Source organism: Panthera onca, chromosome D3 (assembly GCF_046562875.1).
Source record: "Panthera onca isolate mPanOnc1 chromosome D3, mPanOnc1 haplotype 2, whole genome shotgun sequence".
NCBI lineage: Eukaryota > Metazoa > Chordata > Mammalia > Carnivora > Felidae > Panthera > Panthera onca.
In genome coordinates, this window is record NC_138350.1 from 8,327,796 (window position 1) to 8,352,569 (window position 24,774).

General features: G+C 48.7%; 1 protein-coding gene across 1 annotated transcript in view; it reads left to right on the forward strand.

Annotated features, from left to right (window-relative positions):
- Positions 1-22,025, forward strand: part of ALDH2 (aldehyde dehydrogenase 2 family member) — a 28,078-nt gene extending 6,053 nt beyond the window's left edge. The window contains exons 2-13 of the mRNA XM_060612322.3: positions 5,173-5,277; positions 6,287-6,427; positions 7,515-7,594; positions 9,715-9,826; positions 10,293-10,421; positions 10,854-10,967; positions 12,610-12,712; positions 13,283-13,467; positions 15,841-16,005; positions 17,683-17,840; positions 19,176-19,290; positions 21,588-22,025. Of these exons, the coding sequence (XP_060468305.1) occupies positions 5,173-5,277; positions 6,287-6,427; positions 7,515-7,594; positions 9,715-9,826; positions 10,293-10,421; positions 10,854-10,967; positions 12,610-12,712; positions 13,283-13,467; positions 15,841-16,005; positions 17,683-17,840; positions 19,176-19,290; positions 21,588-21,620 (1,440 nt within the window). The 3' untranslated portion in view covers positions 21,621-22,025. The remainder of the gene's footprint in view (positions 1-5,172; positions 5,278-6,286; positions 6,428-7,514; positions 7,595-9,714; positions 9,827-10,292; positions 10,422-10,853; positions 10,968-12,609; positions 12,713-13,282; positions 13,468-15,840; positions 16,006-17,682; positions 17,841-19,175; positions 19,291-21,587) is intronic.
- Positions 22,026-24,774: the final 2,749 nt, after the last annotated feature.

Consider the following 24,774-nt stretch of genomic DNA (forward strand, 5'->3'; position numbering starts at 1 on the left):
CCCTTCCTCGCTCTCTCTCTGTCTCTCTCAAAAATAAATAAACATTAAAAAAAAAAATTAAAAAAAGAAAAAAAAAAAAAAGAAAGACCCTGGGAGCTGAGGAGGGGAGGAGAGGGCTGAGGTCAGGAGCCAGAATGTCTCCAGCAAGTCTAAGGGAGGTCGCTGCCCTTGACCTTAATTCTAAATTGACCCTGAGGTTTCTAGAGGATTATGTGGAGAAACGTGAATGTGTGTGGCATTCAGTGTTTGTCTTGAACTTATTTTCTCAGGATCTTGTAATAGAAAAGATAGCATCTGCTTTCTATCGGACATGAGTTACCTAACTGCCACTGAAAAGCAAATGCCAGCACGAGTCTCCCCAAGACAGAGAACCACCCCATCTGCTCCCTCACCCTTGGGGAAAGTAACATATTCCAGGGATGCAGATTTCCCAAGTAACAGATCCCCAGTTCTTTGATCCATCAAAGCATCCTGCCTCCTTAAACTGGAGCTACTGAACACCATTTAACCTCTTACTGGAGACTTTGGGCAGATTATGACTGTCCACTGCCATGGGGTGGAGGTGGCTTTGAAATAGTGCTCTGTCTTCACCTTGGTTAAGCCTCTTCCCTGGGGTCCCACCTCTGCTGTCCCTGCCCCAACTTCTGGGCACTCACCACACCACCCAAGTTTCTGGATGCGGCCAAGGATCGTGTAATCCTCTAACTCAGCAGTTTTGGCGTCTGTACAGTAATCTGTCCCAAGTTCACAAAGGTACATGTCCAAGGATGTTTGCTGCAGCAGCATCGTTGGGAATAGTGGAATCTGTCCTGAAAGTGCACGCGTAGGAAATGGTTATGTAAACTGTGGAGGAATGCTGTGTTGCTTAAAATAATGGAGCCATCTGGTTGTGGAGTAATGTGAGAAAAGCAAGTTAAGAAATGGAGAGCCGATGATCTCCACACGGCATGGAGGCTCGCACGTGTGTCCTGTACTCTCTGCACCCCTAACACCAGCACAGCCACCTGCACACGGTGGGTGGGATCCAGAGCCCCCTCTGCTGTCCTGCCCCCTCACTCTGCAGCCAGGGGGCCCTTTTGGTTCCTCCTATCCCCAAGCTCTGCCTTCAGGCGCCCCCCTCAGGTGCCATCTGACTTCCTGGTCTGTTCCTCACTGTCGCCTGTTTGTTTCTGCTTCTCTGCTTTGTCGCTTTGTCTGTGGGCTTGTAGATGGTGTCTCTCCTCCCCAGGACTTTTTAGCTCAAGGAGCCAGGATGCTTTTTCACTCAGTGCTCAGCATGGTGATGGCACTCTGTTAAAACTTTCGACTGCGTGGATGATGAATCCCAACTTACACAAAACGAAGGGAGATGTGTCTGTTAAAATGTGTAGAAAATAAAGCATGTTGATGGAAAAGCTCTATGAGTTTTGCCAGCAGTCCAGATTCAAAGTGTCAGCTCCTAATGTCACTGGGATATCACTCTGCATATTGCTCTGCTTCTAGAAGCTCGCATAAGAAGTGTGAGCTGGGAGAGCCCCATCCCCCATCCCCACCCCCCAGGCTTACTAGTTAAGCCTGTTAGAGAAGTGAAGCTTTGGGTTTTGGGCCAGGAGGTTATGAAACATTTGCCCTGATGTCCGCCCTCATGCGTACATAAATGAAATTGCTGTGAGGCTCTCCTCACTTGAAGCAAAACTATGGCAGAGGCCCATCCGTCCCCATTGGAGGGCAGGTCAGGGAGGCCACTGAAGTCTGGCTCTAGGAGGAGGGAAATGGGAATTCTAAACAGAAGGAAGATTCTAGGTTCCTGCTAGGCAGATTCCGGCTTATTTGATCAGTTAGAAGGCAGGATGGATTGTTGAAAATTCAACAGCGGAAAGTGACCCAGCAATTCAGGGCTTTGAAAGGCAAACAGGTGCCAGGGAGTGGTCTTCCCAGGGTCCTAGTCTAAGATTCGGGGGACAGGGAGGAGGGGGTGAGGACTAGGAGAGCAGCTGACTGGCCCAGTCTCTGCTTTCTACTTCCTGATCTTTGCAAAGTGACAATTAAAACTTTTTCAGGACAGGGGCGCCTGGGTGGCGCAGTCGGTTAAGCGTCCGACTTCAGCCAGGTCACGATCTCGCGGTCTGTGAGTTCGAGCCCCGCGTCAGGCTCTGGGCCGATGGCTCGGAGCCTGGAGCCTGTTTCCGATTCTGTGTCTCCCTCTCTCTCTGCCCCTCCCCCGTTCATGCTCTGTCTCTCTCTGTCCCAAAAATAAATAAAAAAAAAAAAAAAAAAAAAAAAAAAACGTTGAAAAAAAAAACTTTTTCAGGACAAACTAATTTAGTATGCCATGGTACAGGAAATAATACAAATCCCAAAAATCTTTGAGAGCACCACAGGATCTAGAGTAATGTTGCAGTGACTGCTGTGGTAAGATCCACTGTGTGCGGGCGGGCTCCTGGCTTAGGGGCTTTACACCCCTTGATGCATTGAATCCTCACATCCGCCCCCACACACCTTCTCCCCAGGGACCCATGAAGCAATCTGGAAGCCCAAGGTCACAGCAGATGAGGGGCAGAGCCGAGATTCCAGATTCTGTGTGGCTTAGAGGTTGGTGCATTTTACACCACCCAGAATAAAACCTCAAAATCAAACCCACTGTTGGCCAGTATGTAAACCGTGAAGATGGAGATTAAGAAACAAGAGTTCTGGCCTCCTTGAAGGCAGACCTGGGCTCTGACTGGAGGAAGCCGGTTCTCAGGGAAGCACTTAATGCAGGGCGTGGCCAGCCGTGGCCGTGTCCAACTTGAACTCACAGTCACCCAGAATTCTTTTTGCCACATCCCTTCCCTCCACTGGAAACTACCCATTGCCTGCTTCTCGGCAATAAAGGTCTCAATTCCCTCCAGATTAACGATCAACCAACTAATGCAAAACCAACCACACGAACATACTTCCAGAGACTCCAGCTGATGTTTACCTGTGTGCTCCTGCCAGATGCCAAGAGCCTCTTACTTAGGTGCACAGCTGCAGATTCCACCAAAAGACCAAATTTGAGCCTGGGAACGTGACCCCTGGTGGACCTTTCCTAACCGGCTCCTTCCTGCGCCCACTCCCACCGGCACCAGCATTGCACACTTAACTCCATGCGAAGCTCGGTGCATATGCTTGAAGCCCTCACGTGCCTCGTGATGAGGGCCACTGCAATGATTCCCACTCTGCAGACGAGGAAGCAAAAGCAATGCCTTGCCCCGTGTGACACAACAAGGATCAAAAGAGCCCGGATTTAGGGCGCCTGGGTGGCTCAGTCGGTTGAGTGCCCGACTTCGGCTCAGGTCATGATCTCGCCGTTCCTGAGTTTGAGCCCGGCACCAGGCTCTGTGCTGACAGCTCAGAGCCTGGAACCTGTTTCAGATTCTATGTCTTCCTCTCCGTCTGTGCCCTTCCCCCACTCATGCTCTGTCTCTCTCCCTCAAAAAAGAAATAAACGTTAAAAAAAAAAGTTAAAAAAAAAAAAAAAAAAGAGCCCAGATTCATCCGGTGCTCGTCCTGACCCTGCTCTTGACCACAAGGTTGGTCCAGACCTCCCCGGAGCCTGCTGGTCCTGAAATCTCTGGCCCTGGCACGAACCAGACTCCACGTTTTGCTTGGTGGCCTGGTCTCGTTTGTGGTCCTGGACTGTGGCCCAGAGTAACTTGGAGATGACTCCCCAGGGTCCTAAGCCAGGCCATTTTGGGATGCTGGGGCCAAGGAGAGCCCTTGAGGAAGGAAGGCACAGTGGCCTTGGACTGACGGTCACCCTGACTGTGACATTTACGCAGTCCTGGGAAAGTGACAAAATACCCCCTCCCCTCACCAGACCAGTTTCCCCAGCCTGCAGGAGAACAACAGCTTGCTGCGAGATTTCTTCCCTGTTATCCCCTGAAGCCATCAGCTGGCTGTTAGAAACAGAGAGAAAATTCTGGCACTTAATTAAGCAGCTTTGGGCAAGGGTCCTTTCTCTGAGTGAATGGAGAGGCTTCCATCTCCCTGCCATTGACTTCATAAAACCATGTGGTCTTTCTCCACTTGGTTGCTGTTAGACCTCCCAACAGCGAAAACAGAAAACAGCGGTTGCTGCCAGGCTGCTGCCAGGCGCTGAACTGAGGGCTTCGCAGGACCCACACTCCTTCTCTGACCCCATCTCCTAGCACTTCTTCTTGGTTCACCAGTAACTCTGGCCACTTTTGTTTTTTCTCAAATGCACCAGACTAATTCCTACCCCAGGGCCTTTGCACTTGCAGTTCCTACTGCCTGGACTGCCTATCCTCCCATTCTTCCCGTGGCTGGCTCCTTTTCATCAGTCAGGGCTCCAGTGAAATATCTGCTCCTCAGACCCACCCGACCATCCCAGCCGAAGTTCCCTATCTTCCCCCACTTCAGGACCCTCTCTGTATCCTCATTTTCTCCTGTGCACCTACCACTGCAATCTGAGGTTGCCTTGTGTATCTGATTGCTTCTCTACTGTCTGTGCCCACCAGAACACCAGCTCCCGTGAGAGAGAGGTCCTTACTGGGTTGGGTTTCCACTGTGTCCTCAGCCTTAGAGCAGGGCCCGTTGTTGGTGTTCACTAAATATTTACTGAATAACAGCCCTGTGCCGTAGTGTGGTAGAGGAAAGAAGGTTGCAAATTCTTTGCTGCTTCTCTCAAGGTGAAGGCTCCTTCCCCTCCCCAAGGTCCGGACTGGGCCTGTGACTCACACTGCCCAGTGGAGTTTGGTGGCAGAAACGAGGCCTTGTGAGTGCAGAGCCCTCCTCCTGAAAGGTACTCAGTCCTGGGTACCTTTGCCCTGCAAGCCCCTACGTGAGCCCAGCTGAGCCCTGTGCAGCTGAGCGCAGTCAGTGGGCATGACTGTAAGGAAATAACAAGTCGTGTGAGCCACTTGAGTTGTGAGATGTGACCCAACAATGGAGACAGATAACTGATAAGGTAGGAGTGCATTCCCTTCATTTCCCAGATCAGGGAAACCAAGGCCAAGAACTCACCCCAAGTCCCTTGGCAGAGTGGGCATTCCGACTTGGTGGTCCCCAAGGCTGGCCTTTAAACCTCACGCCACATCACTCTGAGAGGCTAATTCAGGTTTGTTCTGATGTTTTTGTTTTTTTAAAATTGGTGGTTCTCAGCACTGGGTTGAGAACTGGTCCTGAGAACTTTCTTCCTTCTCTCTGTAGATCTTCATAAACAATGAGTGGCACGATGCTGTCAGCAGGAAAACATTCCCCACCGTCAATCCATCCACTGGAGAAATCATCTGTCAGGTAGCTGAAGGAGACAAGGTGAGAATTGGTGACTTACCCTCAGGGCATGGGTGGGCAAGGATGGCTTATTATTTTTAAGTTAGACAGCAAGCAAACAGGGTCAAGGAGCAGAGGCAGAGAGAGAGAGAGAGAGAGGGAGAGAGAGTCTCAAGCAGGCTCCACACTCAGTGCGGAGCTCAACGCAGGGCTCAATCCCATAACACTGGGATCATTACCCGAGCCAAAACCAAGAGCTGGACGCTCAACCAACTGAGCCACCCAGGCATCCCTAAGTATGTTTAATATTAATGAAAACCATGCTCCCAGCCTCCTGATATACATTTCCCTATACGAAAAATGCTAGCTGTGTTATTTTACAGCTTCCCCAAGAAGGGGGAAGCTGGTTAAACCTTCACTTGGGGGACACTGCCAGTCATCTCAGAAGGGATGGTTATTGGCTGGGCTTGCTTTCTTAGCAGGAGGGGGGGAAATGATCAAATTCTAAGCACTGGCCCCTGAATGACTCTCTCCAGAACACTTTTGGGGACTCTGAAATGAAAATACAGAAACGGTCGGGGTGCCTGGGTGGCTCAGTCAGTTAAGCATCTGACTCTTGGTTTTGGCTCAAGTCATGATCTCACGGTTTATGGGTTTGAGTCCCACATCGGGCTCTGTGCTGATAGCACAGAGCCTGCTTGGGATGCTCTCTCTCCCTCTCTCTCTGCCTCTCTCCCACTCTCAAGGTAAAAAACATTAAAAAAAATGAAGATGCAGATCTAAAATATTCATATACTCTCTTAAAAAAATAAAAAAAGAAAATACAGAAATGGAAACTATCAGGGTCCTCATTTCCTCCATGACTTCTGGAAGGGAGAGTCTGAAGCTTGTCAGGCAGAGAGCCCTCCGTGGTGGGGAGGGACTGTTTGGGGCAGGTTTCCACACAGGCATTGACTGAAGCCCCCTGGGTGTTGCTTGGCAGCAGGGTGCGTGGTAATTGGAGGCAGTTTTCACCGAGAAGGCCTGAGCTGCCCTGGTGGGTGTTTTCCAGGAAGATGTGGACAAGGCAGTAAAGGCTGCCCGGGACGCCTTCCAGTGGGGCTCACCCTGGCGCCGCATGGACGCATCCGATAGGGGCCGCCTGCTGAACCGCCTGGCTGATCTGATTGAGCGGGACCGGACCTACCTGGCAGTGAGTTCTCAGCCCCCTCCTCTCTCATCCCACATGGTGAACGGGCTTCTCACGGACAGCTGGGAAGGGGGTTGCATTGCTGACATGTAACTGGTCAGAATGGCATAGGCTGGACACCTTTGGGATACACCCCTGTACCACCCCTGTACCAACCAGCCTCTCAGTGTCTCCTATGATGGCTAAGAAAGGAGGAGACTTGGAGAGGGAGAGGGGAGCCACAGGGGAGCCTTCCCAGAGACCCCCAGGGGTGGACACTGTTCTCACAGCCCCTCCGTATGGCAGGCCTTCTTTCTGGCTGCCAGAAGCAGAAGAAACCAGGAGGCAACATCCTTGCCTCTCCCCAATCCAATCTGCAAAGAGCAGCCAAAGTGAACCTTCTAGAAAGTAAATTATACCATGGTCTCAAGCCTTCCATGGCATCCTCTATATCCTTAGGATAAACTCCTGTTCTCTCAACGTGGTCTACAAGGCCCTGCCGGGTCTGACTCCGTCTCCCAACTCATGCCGGACTATGGGCACCCCCCCTCCCCCCCCCCCGCCTACAGCTCAGCTCACCAGCCTTCCCTCAACTTCCCGACTGCTAGGCTTCTTTGAGGCATCAGGGCCTTTGCACATGCTGTTCCTTCTGCTTGGGGTGCTCTTCCCTTTGTCATCAGTTGTACCTTTCCCTTTGCCTAGTTACCTCCTACATGTCCTTCCAGTTTCACCCTAAAGGGTGCTTCTCAGACTGGGCTGGGCAGCCTGGTTTCCCCTTTCTAGCTCGTGATTGATGATTCGCACCATTACCCACTGGCACTTTGCTCTCTCAGCTCCCATGTGGGTCTCTTATTCCCAGCAAGGGCTCAGATGTGGCTTACAGCAGAACCTGGAAACGTGTGCTTGTTCGTGCACCATTCCCTCCTCACCCCTCACTTTCCTGTCTTTGGAGAGGGAGAGGCGATGGGCCAGAAATGCCACGGCATTCCATGGCACAAAGTGGCTGTCAGCCCTGATCCATGCTGAGCTTCAGTGCTGGTCGTCCCCTACTGCGAGTGCTCTAAGGCAGTCCTGTGCCTGCAGTTCTGTGCTCATCGTTCTCTCTTCTCAGGCCTTGGAGACGCTGGATAACGGCAAGCCCTACGTCATCTCCTACCTGGTGGATTTGGACATGGTCCTTAAATGCCTCCGGTATGGGCTTGGGCTTCCTGTTCTTTGCTCTGGCTGTGCCACAGGGGAGCAAGTGTTGCGGGGGGAGAAATTGAATAATAATGTGTAAAAGGATCACAGGAGTTGGAGAAACATGTTCTATGAGACTCTGTCTTATGAGAAAATCCCTCGATTTCAAAACTGTAATTTACTCATAAGCATTTTCTCTTCCTTCTTGAGGCAGTTTTGGTAATTTGTACGTTAGTTGGAATTTGCCCATTTTATGTAGGTTATCTCGTTTGTTGGCTGCAATTGTTCACATTCTCTTACACATTCTCTTATCTGGCGATGTCCCTGCTTTCATTTGTGATTTCAGTTGTTTGTGTCTTCTACCTTTTTTTCTTAGTCTAGCAAATGCTTTGTCAGTTTGGTGACTTTTGGAAAGAACCCACTTTTGGTTTTGTTGATTTCCTCTGTTGTTTTCCTGTTCTCGATTTCATCTGTCTCTGTTCTAGTCTTTATTATTTCCTTCTCGCTGGCTTTGAGTTTAGTTTAATCAGACATCCTAATGACCAAGAAGTGCAGGCTGAGGAATAAGAGCTTTGTGAGGGTCCTTTGGGTTGTAGCTTAACAAGTAGACTCAGCCTACCTTGGGCACTGTGGAGAGTTGGGGGTCTTGAATCCAGAAGGTCGCTGAGCATCACCATGGCGCATCTTGGCCCTCTTGCTTCATCCTTCTCTCGATTACCTCTCGCCTCCTTCAGGGTCAGTCTGTGTGCTGGAGGCCGGCTTCCCGCACCTGGGCTTGCTTCCGTATGCGTGATCCTACCAGACTACACCGCAATCCCTTAGTCCAAATGCCGAATTCCTGCCAAGTGCCAAAGTCTAATGCCAGACTCAGGTGCCAGATGCCACCCTGATTGGCTGGCCTTGAATCTGATCAGTTGTGGTCCGGGTGGACAGATCATTGTGCACAGGGGGACTGCTCCCCCTGTGATGCTGGGGACAAAGAGGGGAAGAAGCAGTGCCAGAAAAGTGGGGGTTGTACAACACGATGGGTTCTCAACCAGGGTAGTCACATCTCCCAGGTGATAGCTGGCAATGTCTGGAGACATTTTTGCTTGTCCCAGCATGGGGGGAAGGGTGCTACTGGCATCTAGCGCGTAGCGGCCAGGGATGCTGCTAAAAATCCTACAGTGCGCCGCACAGCCTGCACATCAAAGAATTTTCCAGTCCCAAATGACAGGAGTGGCAAGATTAGAACACTCTGCAAGGGTGTCCCAGAGAGAGCAGCCTGCTGAAGCTTGGGCAGAGTCCCATGCCTTCCTGATTTTAGGAATATGCCTTTGTGCTGATTAACCGTTCTGAGGCCTGAAAACCCATGTAATACAGGCTAGTGGGAAGGGAGCGGCCGTGCCTTCCCTTGTATAGATTGGTAACTCCCTGGTTGCGTTTCTCCCCAGGTTCACAGACCTGTGTTCAAAGCCAGGTCAGTCTGGGGCTCAGATTCTCCCTGGCAGTCACATTTATTTCAAAACTCTTCCTGTTACCGCACATTCCATCTTTCCCCTTCTCTCGTTTTTCCTACTGCCCTGAAAACTTAATCATTATGTACTGGAAACACACTGCTCCTTTCTCCCCCGCTCTAATCTGCTGGGCTTTCCTGTCCCCTGTGTCCCTGTGCATCTAGGTGGTAAACTTTCCAAGGGGTTGGGCCAGTTGAGGATTTGTTTCTGGTGGCTGTTCCCCCAGCCTTAGTTCGGGGCTCTGCACACAGGAAGTACCAGCTGTTGGATAGGTTTGCACTTCTCTACCAGATTCAGTCCATGGCTCTCATGCTAATCTGTGGTGCTGGGCTGGTTTATTTCTTACAAATACAGACTCCTGGGACTCCCCAGCGCTCCAGATTGAGTAGGTTGGAAGTGGGTGCCGGGAACGTGGTGTTTTTTACAAGCAACCTAGGTGATTCTGAGGTTTAGAGGTTAGTTACCCAGAGTGGATTACTGTGCCCCTTGAAGCTATTTAAGTGTTTCTGGAGATAAGCCAAGAGTAAGAGCAATTACCAGAAAGACTTAATTGGGTCTGAATCTTCTCTTTCTGCCAGGGTTCACAGGGGTCCCTGACTGTCATTGATTAAGCTTGGATTTTTCTTTTTTTTTAAGTTATTATGCTGGCTGGGCTGATAAGTACCATGGGAAAACCATTCCCATCGATGGGGACTTCTTCAGTTATACCCGCCATGAACCCGTCGGGGTGTGCGGGCAGATCATTCCGGTGAGTGCCAGCTTCATAATAAACAAATGAAGGTTTATCAGGAATGCCTTGAGATGCAGCGATCCCAACAGGCTAATTACAAAGGCGGGGTGTCTGCGGGGTGATGTCAGAGGGTGGCCTGGGTGGTGGCTAAGAACACAGGCTTTAAAAAGCCAACCAGCACTGCCATCCGTGGCAAATCCTTTATCCCAAGACTCGGTTTCCTTACCTGAAAAGCGGAAGGGACACTGGGGACATGATACACCAACTCAGCACAGAGCCTAGTATGGAGAAAGCTCTAACGAGCATGAGTCACTGTGTTCTGGTCCACCTGCTGTGTCCATCCGTCTGAAACTCACAGTTGAATCGTGGGGGTAGCACCAGGGGCTCAGAGATGCCATTGCTGCTTCCATGACCTGGGCTGCCGCTTTCACGGGCTGCTGCAGCCCTCAGCTGAGGTTCCAGGAGCGGCTGTTTTTTCTTGCAGTGGAACTTCCCGCTCCTGATGCAAGCCTGGAAACTGGGCCCAGCCCTGGCGACCGGAAACGTGGTTGTGATGAAGGTGGCTGAGCAGACTCCACTCACCGCCCTCTACGTGGCCAACCTCATTAAGGAGGTGTGTGGTTTGTGTCTGTCTTGACCTCTGAATGCCCTTGTACAGACTTGCTCCTGGGGGGGTTCTTAGGAGGGTGGGTATTTGTAGAGCAGGGACCAAGCCCTCCCCAACCCCCACACCTCATCACAGATCAGCCAAAATGGCCCCTCTCACCTTGTATCTACGGTAGTTTCACTGCCAGACCCCTTTGAAGAATGAAAAATTTTCTAAGTGAATGCCACCGAGAAGAGGCAACAGCCACAGGGAACCCCCAATAGCAGGTTCTCTGCCGTGCCATTTGGAATTCCTGAGCAGTACCCCACAAGACTGGCATCTGCTTACTCGGGTACCAGGCAGGCTGCTTTAGTCTCTCTGGGAGGGGTGTTTGTCCTTCTGTCCAAATCCTTTGGAGCAGGAGAATGATTCCAAGTGTCCCTGGCTGTTTGCATACAGGCTGGCTTTCCCCCGGGTGTGGTCAATATTATCCCTGGATTTGGCCCCACAGCTGGGGCTGCCATCGCCTCCCATCAGGATGTCGACAAAGTAGCCTTCACGGGCTCCACTGAGGTAAGACACCACCAGGATCTCAAGCGTGTGGTACATTTGGCCCAAGTTCCCACTGTCCTCAAGGATGCAGCATTGAAGATTAGCCTCTGGGTGATGCATGGTGGGGGGTCCCCCAAGACTGCCCCTGAGTAGCTTGAGCGAGGGCAGTGACTGTCAGAGTGGAGCCCTTCCTGGGTTGGTTGACGCTCTGGATGCTGTTTCAGGGCCAGCATCATGCGTGGAATAAAGACGCCGAGACCGTCTAGACTTCGTGACTGCCTGCCCAGCCCCTCAGCTGTGTCAGGCTCCTTGACCAGCACTGCCCTGACAGTTACAGAGCATGGGCTTCAGAAAGACAGGAGTTCCAATCCCAGCCTCACCATTGTGACATGGGGCGATTCACTGAATGTCTTTGGGGCTCCATTTGTTGTCTTTAAAATGAGGATGGCAATATCTAGGCGGTAGAGGCGGTTTGTATGGTGTAGTGGGGACGATAATGTGCTTCGGAGTCTTACTGTTCCAGTAGCACTTGCCAGCTGTGTGATCATGGGCAAGTCACTTAGTCTCCCACAGCCTCCGCCTCATCTGTAAAATGGGGAGGAGAATGGCACCCATCTCCTAGGATGGGAACCAGTAAGATGAAGTTTATCAAGTGCTGGGCAAAGGTCTGGCTCAGAGCAAGTGCTCAATAAGTGAATGAATGAATGAATGAATGAGCAAGGGGATTATGCTGCTCTGTGCCAGGCCCTGGAGAAGCAGGGTGTCTGGGGATTCCCTACACATCATCTCCTTCGAAGCAGGGACAGAATTCCTTCTAAAGAGGAACTTGGAACTTTTTCCTCTCCTTGAATTCTTGGGAGGGTTCAGTGCATGACTTCAGAGAAGGCACACTGAATAATGTAATGAACATGCTCTTCAGGCAGTTCCCCCTGAGAAAAAGACACCTTCAAATATTCAGTCTGTACGCAGTGATGGCAATGCCAGGAGGGCAGAAACGATGCCGAGGTAATACGGTCCCGGTTCTTTGTTTGCTTTGTTAGTGCCTACATTTATGCCTCAATCTTGAGAATCTTGCAGAGGGGATGGTTTCCTGACAGAGATGCATGTGTTCATTCATATAGGTTCAGGGCGGCTTTGTGCCAGGCTCTGGGAATAAGGAAGTGAGAAGTATCGCACCCTTGCCCTCACAGAGTGTGCCATGGGCTGGGGGACCACCCTCACAACACTGTGGGAAGGAGACAGGATAATGGTTCGAACCGGTGGTGGATTCACGCTGCCCGAGTGTGAGTGACTTGACCACTCTGAGCCGTAGCGCCCACATTTCTAAATCAAGGAAAAGAGTCCTGTCTATCTTTGAGTTCACTGCAAGGATTGAACTTACAAACACAAAGCACTCGGCACAGTGTCTGGTTTGTAGGCCGTGCTCAGCATGTGGAAGCCACACAGTAGTGACTCTGCTCATGCGGTCACAGTCACTGTCCTCTTAGGAGCTCAGAGGCATGGGGCAGCAGCGGTAAGTGAATAGATTTGGTGAAATTCTCCTGGTCTCTTGTAATCCAGCTGCTCCCTCAAGTTGTGGGATCCTTCGGCCTGTGTCCAGGAGAGCATGTGGTTCTTTTTTTCCTGCTATCGAGAGCTTGTCTGGGTCTCTGCTTCCGCACAGGTTGGCCACCTGATCCAGATTGCTGCAGGGAGCAGTAACCTCAAGAGAGTGACCCTGGAGCTGGGGGGAAAGAGCCCCAATATCATTATGTCGGATGCAGACAGTAAGTCTTCTGGGGGGAGCAGGTGTGGGGTGAAGGCAGCCGCTGGCTGTCCATACTGTGGTTCCAGTCACTTCTATGAGCGTCAGCACCCACTGGACTCGGTTTCTGGCCCCCGGGCCTCAGGATGAAAGTTAGAGTCTACAGCGTGGCCCTCCACCCCGCATGACCCGGTTTCTCCCTGGCTTCTCCCCTCTTTGCTCCGTCACCCAGCCGAGCTGGGCTGCTCCGTTTCCAACCCTACTGCACACTTTCTCTTGGGCCAGACTGCTCCTCCTCTATTTCCTCCCTTTTCCTGGTCCTGCCTGGCGCCCCGATCTGCCTTCCCCGAGTGCTGTAGGCTGGCTGGGTCAGTCCTCCCACCGCCCTCGTCTGTTAACCACGGAGGGCTGTGACTGCCACTCTTTCTGTGACTGTGTGCTGTGTGTCCACACCCCAAGAAGGGAGAGATCAGGTCTGTCTTGTGGGCCCAGGGTCCTGTTGGTGGCGTGAACGGGTTAAGGGGGTAGGCAGCCCCTGGGGCAACGTTTGTCCTCTGTCTCTTCTCATGGTTGCCTTTCTGCCCCCCCCCAGTGAACTGGGCCGTGGAGCAGGCCCACTTTGCCCTGTTCTTCAACCAGGGCCAGTGCTGCTGTGCGGGCTCCCGGACCTTTGTGCAAGAAGATGTTTATGCTGAGTTTGTGGAGCGGAGTGTCGCCCGGGCCAAGTCTCGTGTAGTTGGGAACCCCTTTGACAGCCAGACGGAGCAGGGGCCACAGGTGAGCCCAGCTGCTACAGGTGGGTCAGGGTGTCCAGAGTTAGCATGGAGAAGCAGCAAAGGTCTCAAACGCAGAGGCAGGCAGCCTTGGCTTCAAGTCTCAGTTCTGCCATGTACCAGCTGTGTGTCCCTGGGAAGCCACATACCCTCTCTGAGCCACTGTTTGCTCATCCATAACGACCACCTTTCCTGACTCACAGGCTGGCTTTGAAGTGGAAATCAGTAATGGAAAGCAATATGTAAATTTCTTACACATAATAAGTACTAGAAATGTCTATGTAAAAAGGAATGCGTGTTGGGGTGCCTGGGTGGCTCAGTTGATTAGGCATCTTACTGTTGATTTCGGCTCAGGTCATGATCTCACGGGTTCATTAGATCGAGCCCCGCATCGGGCTCAGTGCTGACAGCATGGAGCCTGTTTGGGATTCTTAGTCTTCCTGTGTCTCTGTCCCTCCCCTGCTCTCATTTTCTCTCTCTCAAAAAAAGACCTTGGCCATCCATAAAAATGCATCTACTAAAAGGACACACAGGTATCTGTTAACCGTGGTTATCTTTGGGGAGTGGGACAGAGGGTCATGGCATGGGTAGCAGAGGGACTTTATTTCACTTTATACTCTTCTGAGCTATTTGGTTTAAACAAACGTACATATATATACGTATATATATATATATATATATATACGTATATATCTGAACATATATGTATGTGTTCTCTGAACATATATATATGTATATATATGTCTGAACATCTCTGAACATATATGTATGTACGTTTGTTTAAACCAAATAGCTCAGAAGAATATAAAGTGAAATAATATATATATATATATATTTTTTTTTTTTTTAACCAGGAACATGTATTCATTTTAACCAATAAAACTATAGTCAATAATAATTACAACAAAAAAATTATAGTGCCTCTGCCCACCATTTCCTCTCATGTCCTGGGCCTTTTTCCAGCATTATCCTTAGACCCAGCCTGTCTCGGGCTCTGTCTCCACAGGGTCATGCACTGGCCTCCCCCAGAAGGGAGGAGTCCACAGGGTCAGGGGTGCTCCTGGCTCCCACAGGTCCTTGCACCCACTTCTGGGGTCCACGCGTGCCTTTCTGCAGGCCCCATCCCCCTGAAGGTGTGTGCTGCTGGTGTCTACTCCCCAGGCTCCAGGGCTGGCCAAGGCAGCCTTTTTTTCCTCCTTTAATTAACAGACAATTTTTTAGAGCCATTTAGGTTTATAGAAACATGAGCAGAAAGTACGGCATTCTCATATACCTCTTCACTCCCCCAGCCCACGCCCCTGGTTTCCCTGATTCTTGACCTTGACCTCTTGCACTCGTGTGGTACATTTGTTGTAGCTGACAAGCCAATGTGATATATTATTGTTAACTAAAGAACGTAGTTTACCTTTGGGTTCACTCTTGGTGTTGCATTCTGTGGGTGTGGACAAAGGTATAAAGACTGTATCCACCGGCCCAGTATCATACAGAATAGTTCCAATGCCCTAAAATTCCCCTGTGCTCCACCTATTCATGCCTTCTGTACCCGCAACCCTAGGCAACCACCGATCTTTTTACTGTCTCTGTTTTGCCTTTTCCAGAATGTTCTACAGCTGGAATCATACAGTATATAACCTTTACAGATCGGCTTCTTTTACTTAACAATGTGCATTTAGCTTTCCTCCGTGTCTTTTTGTGACTTGATAGCTTATTCCCTTTTATGGCTGAGTAATATACCATTGTATAGACATATCGCATTTTCTTTATCTAGTCATCTGCTGATGGGTACTTGGGTTGTTTCTACTTTTCAGCTATTGTGAATAGTGCTGCTATGAATCCCAACATCTCTTTTTCTCTCTCATTTTTCTTTGTCGTTTGTGGCTATCTAATTAGTAGGGTAATACAAACTTGTATAGAAATTTTAATAAAAAGTGTTTAAAGGAAAAAATAAGACCCCCGTGGCCCCCTTCCATGTCCTTTCCCCATAGATAACCCCCCTGTTACATTTTTGTATGTTTAACAAAAATAGGATTGTATTTATTGTTGATGTATTTATTGTTCCAGTTTTAGTCTGCGTGCTGCCAAAGCAAGCACGTGTATTTTTCTTACTATTTTAAATTCTTAGTAACCTCAGAGTTGGAAAATAAACGATGGGTTGGTTTGATATGCATTTCTTTGAGGGCTTAATGAGGCTGGTTGAACCTTTTCTTATGTTTTTTGGCCCTTTGTAGTTCCTCCCTGTGCCTTGCTTATTCCTAAGCTTGGCCCATTGTCCCACTGCCTGTGCACTTAGAAGCCTGAAGTAGGAGAGGTCTGGCCCTAGCGTCTCTGAAATTTGGGTCTTTTTCCTGCCTCCCTCCCCCCACCCCCGCCCCTGCAGGTGGACAAAACTCAGTTTCAGAAGGTCCTCGGTTACATCAAATCTGGGAAGGAGGAGGGGGCGAAGCTGCTGTGTGGTGGAGGGGCGGCTGCTGACCGTGGCTACTTCATCCAGCCCACTGTGTTCGGAGATGTGCAAGACGGCATGACCATCGCCAAGGAGGAGGTTAGCATGGGGCCAGCACTCTGGGGAATGTTTTTAGGAGAAATAGACATTTAAGTCTGGCATCTTCATACCATGATCCTTCCGCTGGCTTTGGGCCAAATCCTGGCTCTGTGCCTAAGACAAATTATTTACAACTCCATCTGATCTGGTCACTCTCCTCTTCCACCTCCACCCACTGTTGGGGAGAACTTCCAAATTCCCTTGCATGGCCTCCAGGCCCTTTGTGTTCTGCTCCCTGTGAGCCAGGAGTCAAGGAATGATTTTGCTCAGCCCTTTTATGATCTTCATATAAGCAGGACAGTGGACTAGACCAAAGGGCTGTGACTTCCCCACGCGGCAAGATTCCTGATGATCTCCCCCTCGGCACTCATTTTGAGCACAGGGCAGCAGCTCTGTCTCATTCATTCATTCGCTTCACAAGTATTTATTGAATGCCTACTATGTGCCAGGCTCTTTACAGACCCTGGAGATTCAGAGGTATTCCAAGACGTGTTCCCTGCCCTCATGGGGTTCACACGTGCTCCGCTTCCCTCGGATTAAGCCTCTTAGCAGCTTTATGCAGGGAAAGTATTTCCCCTTTCATATATAATTCAAAATAAAATAATATTAAAATGCAAAATCAGGGTAAGAAAGTCCAACAGAGTTCTGCCTCTTTTTCCATCATGACTACTTTGATGCCTTTTCTGAAATCTCAAATATCAATTTTCCAGAAGGGTTGGGGGGTGCCTCTCCTTTGCCAGTTCCATGATGCCCCATCTCACAGCCCTGCTCCAACCATGATGAGCTCCTGGCACTCTTCTCCCACCCGTCTTTACACTCACCAGGCAGTCCTGGAATCAGCCATTTCTTCAAGAAGTCCTGCTTCCTATTAATGGAAAGTGGGATTTCACGAGGATGGGCGCTGGGTGTGCTTATGCCTGGAACTCCATTTCCCTCCTCCCTGCTCCCCACCTGCACGCTGGTTTGGCCAGTTTCTGTTCCTGTTGTATCACAGCTTGGCTGTCACTTCTGGGAAGCCTCCCCTGATACCCCTCCTCTGCACTCAGTCAGGCTGGGAGCTCCTGTGGGCTCCCATCACACTGCCGGCTAATGGTTGCCTTCAAACCATCGATTACATCAGGATCACTTCTAGTCCCCTCCTTCCAGTGCCCTGCCCTGATAGGGCTGACAGTGGCCACACCTGGACAGCAGCAAGCGCACCTGGCCCCCATGTCTTGGTTTTTGAATCTCATTCTCCACTAAAGAGAACCGGGATTCCTTGAAGAAATGGTTTATGCCAGGAACAGGTCAGGGAAAGTACAAGATGAACCTGGATGTCTTGAGAGCACAGACACTGTTCTGTTCACAGTTACTTCTTCAGCTTCTGGCATGTGCCTTGCTGAACAACTGATACAAATTCTTTGAAACTAAATCTACATATAACATGCCAGGAACCCCTGCCTTGCAGGATTGTTTAGAAATAAGATAGGCTATGTTAAGCACGTGGTGTATAGAAGGTAACCAATCCCCATTAGCTTTCTTACCTTTGTGTTTCACTGAGGTTGGGAACTGTTGTCTCCCTGTGGAACTGTTGGGGTATCTCTGGGGGCTTGAGCAATCATCTGCTCAGCACTGGAAAGCTGCATAGCTGGTTTCCATGTCTGCCCCACCCTTCCACTGTCCACTCTTGAACTACAGATCTTTGGGCCAGTGATGCAGATCCTGAAGTTCAAGACCATAGAGGAAGTCATTGGGAGAGCCAACAATTCCAAGTATGGGCTGGCTGCAGCTGTCTTCACCAAGGACTTGGACAAGGCCAATTATCTGTCCCAAGCCCTCCAGGCTGGCACTGTGTGGTAAGAGCCTCCTAGCAGCCCCTTACAGCCCAGGCAGGGATCCCCAAGCCAGGGTTTTTTGGAATTTAGTGCTCACATCCCAGAATTTGGGATGCTGGGCTCAGTTCCTCCTGGGTCAGGGTGTGGTATAGCACACAGAGATTTCCCATCCCCTCTCCTCTAGGAGATTAAACTTCCCTCCAGTACATAGGCCCATGCAGCTTTGTTCTTGGGCAAGCAGATGGATGACTGGGGGCTCCTTACTAAGCTGAACAAGAGTAGGAGATCAGAGCTGAGTGTCTACACCTATGTAATAGTGGTCTTAAAAGCTAAGCACCTACTTCACACCCACTAGGATGGCTGTTATTTAAAAAAAAACAAAACAGTGTAAATGAGGATGTAGAGAAATTTGAACCTTCGCATATTGCTGGTGGGAATGTAAAATGTTGCCACCATTACGGAAGACAGTCTGGCAGCTCCTCAGTGAGTTAGATGTAGAATTACCATAGGACCCAGCAATTCTACTCCTAGGCATATACCCAAGAGAAAGAAAAGCATACATCCACACAAGAAAGTGTATCCGAATGTTCATACTAGATTACTGACAATATCCAAAAGGTGGAAACAACCTAGATGTCCATCGGCTGATGAATGGATATATAAAATGTCTAGCCACACAATGAAGTATCATTGAGTCATAAAAAGGAATAAAGTGCTGATACTACCACCACTGATGAAGTGGTTCATCTATTCTATAAACATAGAGGAACCTTGAAAATGTGATACTAAGTGAAAGAAGCCAGACACAAAAGGCCACATGTTGTGTGAATCCATTTATATGAAATGTCCAGAACAGACACATCCATAGAGACAGAAAGTAGATTAGGACTTCCAGGGGCTGGAGAGCAGGGGAATGGGGAATAACTGCTTATTGGGTAAAGGGTTCTTTCTGGGGTGATAGAAGTGTTCTGGAATTAGACAGAGGTGATGGTTACACAACACTGAATCTGCTATAATCCACTGAATTGTGTAAAGTGGTGACTTTAAATTCAATTAAAATTTAATTTTTAAGAACTGCAAAAAGAGCTTAGCATCTAATTAGCAAAAATTACTCATTAAAATGGGAAGCTATCATGTGGTGCTCCCTGTTCCTGACATTCATCTGTGACCACATGACAAAGGATGACGACTTATGGCTTTATTTCATGTGGTTTGCTGTTGGCTCCTACACGGCTGGTTATTACTATGGTTCTACCCATCCATTTTCCCTCAATAACATTTTAGGGAAATTCAGGTCTGAGGGGTATGACACATATCTCCCAACAGTTACTTCTGAAATTCTGTTTCAAATTATAGGGTCAACTGCTATGATGTGTTTGGGGCCCAGTCACCGTTCGGAGGCTACAAGATGTCCGGGAATGGCCGGGAGCTAGGAGAGTATGGGCTGCAGGCATACACTGAAGTGAAAACGGTGAGTATGGGTGCCCTCTCAGCTCTCCCTCACGCTAGACTCCATCACTACTTGTTACTAGTTTCTTGTTTTAAGCCACGGAAGCCACAGAAGAGGGTGAACACCCAGTGTTTGCTGTGTCTTGTGAGAAATAACTTGGGACTCGGCCACCACTACGCCTACATAGTCCTTTGCTAGGCTTTGTTATACGTCAAGTTCTGCAAGACTTGAAAGGAAGGAAAGATCCTGTGGTCCAAAGCAGTGGGGAAAGTCTTCTAATGAGAATCAGGCTATGAGGCATTAGACACCAAGGGCCATAAATATTACCAATATCCTTTGATTTCATAATGTCAATGATAGGAATAGAGCCGGAGGAGCTAATCGGAAGTACAAGGAAAGTATTAATCCTTAAATATTCATCACCACATTAGCTCTCAAAGATGAAAAAGTCAGATGTGACTAAATGCCCAATAAATTATGGAACACCCAAATCATGGTGTACTAAGTAGCCAGTAAAAATATTTTTGTAGGATATCAGACATGGAAAATCATCATCCTTTAAAATGAAAAGGCAGGGGCGCCTGGGTGGCGCAGTCGGTTAAGCATCCGACTTCAGCCAGGTCACGATCTCGCGGTCTGTGAGTTCGAGCCCCGCGTCGGGCTCTGGGCTGATGGCTCGGAGCCTGGAGCCTGTTTCCGATTCTGTGTCTCCCTCTCTCTCTGCCCCTCCCCCGTTCATGCTCTGTCTCTCTCTGTCCCAAAAATAAATAAAAAACGTTGAAAAAAAAAAAAAATTAAAATGAAAAGGCAGGATACAAAGTAATACATGCAATATAAGCCCAGTTTAAAGGCTATATATAATTTAAAGGTACTCGCGTACCTTTATTTACTATGGAAAAGACTGGAAAAAAAGGCACCAAAGTGAAAATAATTTTCTCTACAGTGGACATTAATTACAGTTTAACCAGAAAACAAACTCACAAGTAGTATTTAAAGAAAAGAGAAATGGGCTGAGTAGGGCCTTCCCAGGATTGGGAAAGAGAAGGTTCAGGGCAAGCAAACCAGCCAGGGGGAGCAGAGTGAGAAGGGCAGACAGCAGTCTCAGTACTCAGTTTAGTAAGCCACAACTTGTGTTCTCAAAGCTCACTGGAATAAAATCAACACGTTTCCTTGTTTATTTAAAATTGTCCCATATACACAAGAGGTGAGACCCAGGTTTGAACCTACAGACGTTGGTCTATAACCGTTCCTCAAAATGATGATGGGATGATTTAGGTGTGGTGTAGGGGGTGCTAGGACTGAGACCCGGGAGCTGCAGTATCTACGGACTGACTGGAGGCTGGGGGGAGAGCCCAGAAGAGGCTTGAGTTGAGGTGGTTCATGCTGGAATCCAAGTGTAAGCCGCTGACACAGGAGGCCTAGGGCGCTGGGGTGTTGGAGAGAATGGCAAGTAGCAGGACTTGATGGCTGGAGGGTCAGCGGCTGCAGGTGAAGGCGGCAAAGCTGGTTCAGCCCGTGCCGGGCCCTAGGCTTTGTGCTCGTGATAAAGATCCCTGTGCTCTGAGTTTTGGGAACTCAAGTGATGCTCCTAACAAGATTAGGCTCAAAAACGTTTCAGAAGTCTGAGGTTCCCTGGGGGACTGCCAAGAAAATGTCTTCTTTTGAACTCGTATTTACTGAGTGATTACTTGGTGCCAGAATCTGCTAGACTTCCTCATGCACATTATCTCATTCGGTGCTCACAACAACCCCATGAAAGAGAACCGTTATCCCATCTTACAGATTAGGAAGCGGGGCACACAGAGGTGAAGTACTTGCCCAGGAGGGGATAAAGCTGGGATCTGACCCCAAGTCCATCTGAATCTGGAATCTTTCCACTTGACACATTGAGGCACCTGCGAGCTTCAGCACGTTATATTTTTCCTTACTTTGATTCTTTTTGAGGAAAACATGGATCTAGATCAAGGTCTCTCAACCCCAGCACTACAGACATTTGGGGTCGGGTCATTGTTTGTTGTGGGGCATCCTGTGCAGGGTAGGATGTTCATTGAGCATTCCTGACTTCCACCTACTAGATGCCACAGCAGCTCCCCCCTCTTCTGCCCCACGACAATCAAAAATGAGTGGGTGAAGGGGAGGCAGGGAGTAATGTCCCACAGAACATAGCCCTGGCTGTGTTCCTGGGACTGGCCAGTGGCCATCAAGATGTCAGAGTGAAGAAAGCCCTTGTGCTCATCCTTGGCCACACCCTGCTGAGAGCGCCTATACATCAGAGGGAAGCATGAAGATTTAACAGCTGCTCTGCACCCCTCTTACAGGTCACGATCAAAGTGCCTCAGAAGAACTCCTGAAGAACGGTGCCAACTTCCCCACTCATCCAGCAGTGGAGAGATCAAGGACGTCGGCAGCAAAACCAGGAAAATGACCTTGCACGCTGAAAGTCTCAAAAAAGAAATTCTCCCACAAAATCTCTTGACCAAGAAAGTCCCAGAATTTGAATTGATAAATGGGGTGGGTGTGAGGCAAAGAGTATGTGCGAAGCCCTTTAAACTGCAACAATACTGCTAGCTTTCAGGCTGATTTTTCCAAACTAGATTCGAGTGTCTCATCCTGTCCATCTGATACACTTCTGTAACTCGCCTTAAACGGGGGCACAAAAAGCCATTGTTGACACTTGTACTAACAAGTCAGAGCAACAGCTAGCATCTTGCTTTGTATTCTGGCCTCAAATTCATTAAAAACAATGCTGCTGTTCACTTTTCGGTTAGTTCTGTGTCCATCTCAGTAACCCAAGGAAATACTACCACATAGGGATGTTGTCCCCTCCTTGTGTATGTCACACCGTATACGACTACCGCCCTTCCCTGACTGTGGGTAAATAGCTTTTGTTTCCATCCTGTCAGCCTGTGGCAGGCCCTGTGCTAGGCACCAGGGAAGTCACCTAAACAGGACTCCCGGCCCCTGCCCTCAGCCAGGGGACAGTAAACCAGGAAAGAGACACTTGACATCCAGGATTAGTTCTCTGTATTTTAAGTTAAAAAACTTGGTCACATTAAATGAGACAGATTCATGCTGACAAATTTCATGAGATTAATTTGGAAATGAGATGTCTATTTATTCATCTTAGGCGAAGTCTGTATTTCTGGTAACCAGACCCGTGGATCTCCTGTCCAGAACACTGCCTTGCTTTATTCACGGGATCTGGCAAATTAGTAATTAACTTGAATATTTTAATATTCAAATATTTCCTGATGAACAATGGAGTGGGAGCAAAAAGCTGAATAAGTTGTAGTAATTTGTGAAGTTTGTGATCATGTTTGGCGTCACAGATTAACAATTTGAGGAAAATCTGATAATCTCCTAAGGAAAAGACACCTTCTATATAATTTTTGCAGACCGCGTCACGAATGGTGGAGCACAATGACTGACCCCTCTCTTATCTCACTCAGGCTAAGCCACATCTTAGGAAACGATCCCTATTCACTGAAGACTAAGTTGACTTATTTGAAGAGTGCTTCATAATTTTTATCATATATGCATATACCTGTATCATGTATGTTTTTCTTTAAGCTGACTTTTATTTAGATAAAAACATTTAAACACCTTATTTCCAAAAAAAAAAACCCAAAACACCTTATTTCTATACATAAAAAAAACCCTGCTTTTAACTGCTGTGATTCAAAGGCATTATAGGGGCGCCTGGGTGGCGCAGTCGGTTAAGCGGCCGACTTCAGCCAGGTCACGATCTCACGGTCCGTGAGTTCGAGCCCCGCGTCAGGCTCTGAGCCCCGCGTCAGGCGCTGGGCTGATGGCTCGGAGCCTGGAGCCTGTTTCCGATTCTGTGTCTCCCTCTCTCTCTCTGCCCCTCCCCCGTTCATGCTCTGTCTCTCTCTGTCCCAAAAATAAATAAAAAACGTTGGAAAAAAATTAAAAAAAAAAAACAAAGGCATTATAAAAAAAGATGAAAGCAAAACAACGTCCCTAAATTGAAAATAAGAAAATACAAGTAAACTTACACACACACACACACACACACACACACACACACAATCTAATTCCACAAGTGTCCATACCTGAAATAAGTGTGCCATGAGGAGAAGACTTAAGATTTTATGACCGTCAGCAGTAACACTCCACTTCTTGTTGCTTCGAGATGACGTGGGGTTCACTGTCAATAAAATGATTCTGCATTTTAGCTTTGATGCTAACCAACAACGGTGTCATGACACAGGAACCTGGAGGTGAAGGGCGAAGCTCGGACCCCTCCCCGTTCTCCCATCCTGCTCTTCAGTCTCCCAGGCTGAGGACTGCATGCGGTGCGTTGGGATGGGCTGGTCAGCGGAAGCATCTGCCCCTGCCCTCACGGCACGTGTGCTCCATCTACCCCGGGACGGTGGCATTAAACATAGGGACATGGCAGGAAGAGGGTGTTCTCAGAGTGTGAACAGGGGGATGGTTGGCCTACGCTGGGCCTGGTGGAGGAAAAGGCCCAGCCCCTTCACACTACACGTTTGTCCGTTATAAGCATTTATCACGGAGTGCTAACGGCTGGCGACGCAAACAGCACGGTGTGTGAGACACACTTCTACTTCCGCGGGATCTGGTGACGAAAGACTCTGAAGAGATGATGAGAATACAGTACAGGTACCGGTCGGTGCAACGACCGTGATAAGGTAATGACTCGAGGAAGGACAGGAAGGGCCCCTGCTGACTGCAGGCAAAGGAGAAAGCTGCCTAGAGGCTGCTCACACTGTAGTTTATGTGGTTTCCAGGCTTCTTGCCAGAGATCCAGTTCCTGAAGGGTTGAGCCTGGGTTATTTCCCTGTCATTTACGTGCCTTCTTGAAGTGGGAGTACCACTCCCTTCTGATCAATATTTACCTTAAGCTATAATAAAGGCATGTGAAAGTCTGATTTTCAAAGGTGAAAACATGACTCCTGAACAAATATAAAATGAACATAGGTCAGAACTTTACTCATTAATTAGCGAGGGAACCAGTAAGATGAAGGAGGTTCAAAACTCACATTGAACTGGCTGTTGGTGGGCCTTTTAGTAAAGGGATATGAGAGCAAGGTTGCTGGGTTAGATACAAAACTGGGTCATGTTTTCCAGAGCAAGAAAGAAGTAAACATGAGCGGTTTGTTTTGACCAGCTAGAAATCGTCTGCATAAATCTACAGGCCACTTCATAGAGTGAGTTCTCAATTATTAAAGAGCAAGTTCAAAAAGTGCTATAATCTCCTAGGGCAGAGGTAGCAAGCTTTTTTCTGTAAGAGGACCAGATAAACATATGCTAGACCTTGAAGGCTAGGAGACCTATCTCTGTCACATATTCTTTTGTTGCTGGTGGTGTATTTCTGTTCTTCACAAGCCTTTATTTAAAAAAAAATTTTTTTTTAACGTTTATTTATTTTTGAGACAGAGAGAGACAGAGCATGAACGGGGGAGGGTCAGAGAGAGAGGGAGACACAGAATCGGAAGCAGGCTCCAGGCTCTGAGCCATCAG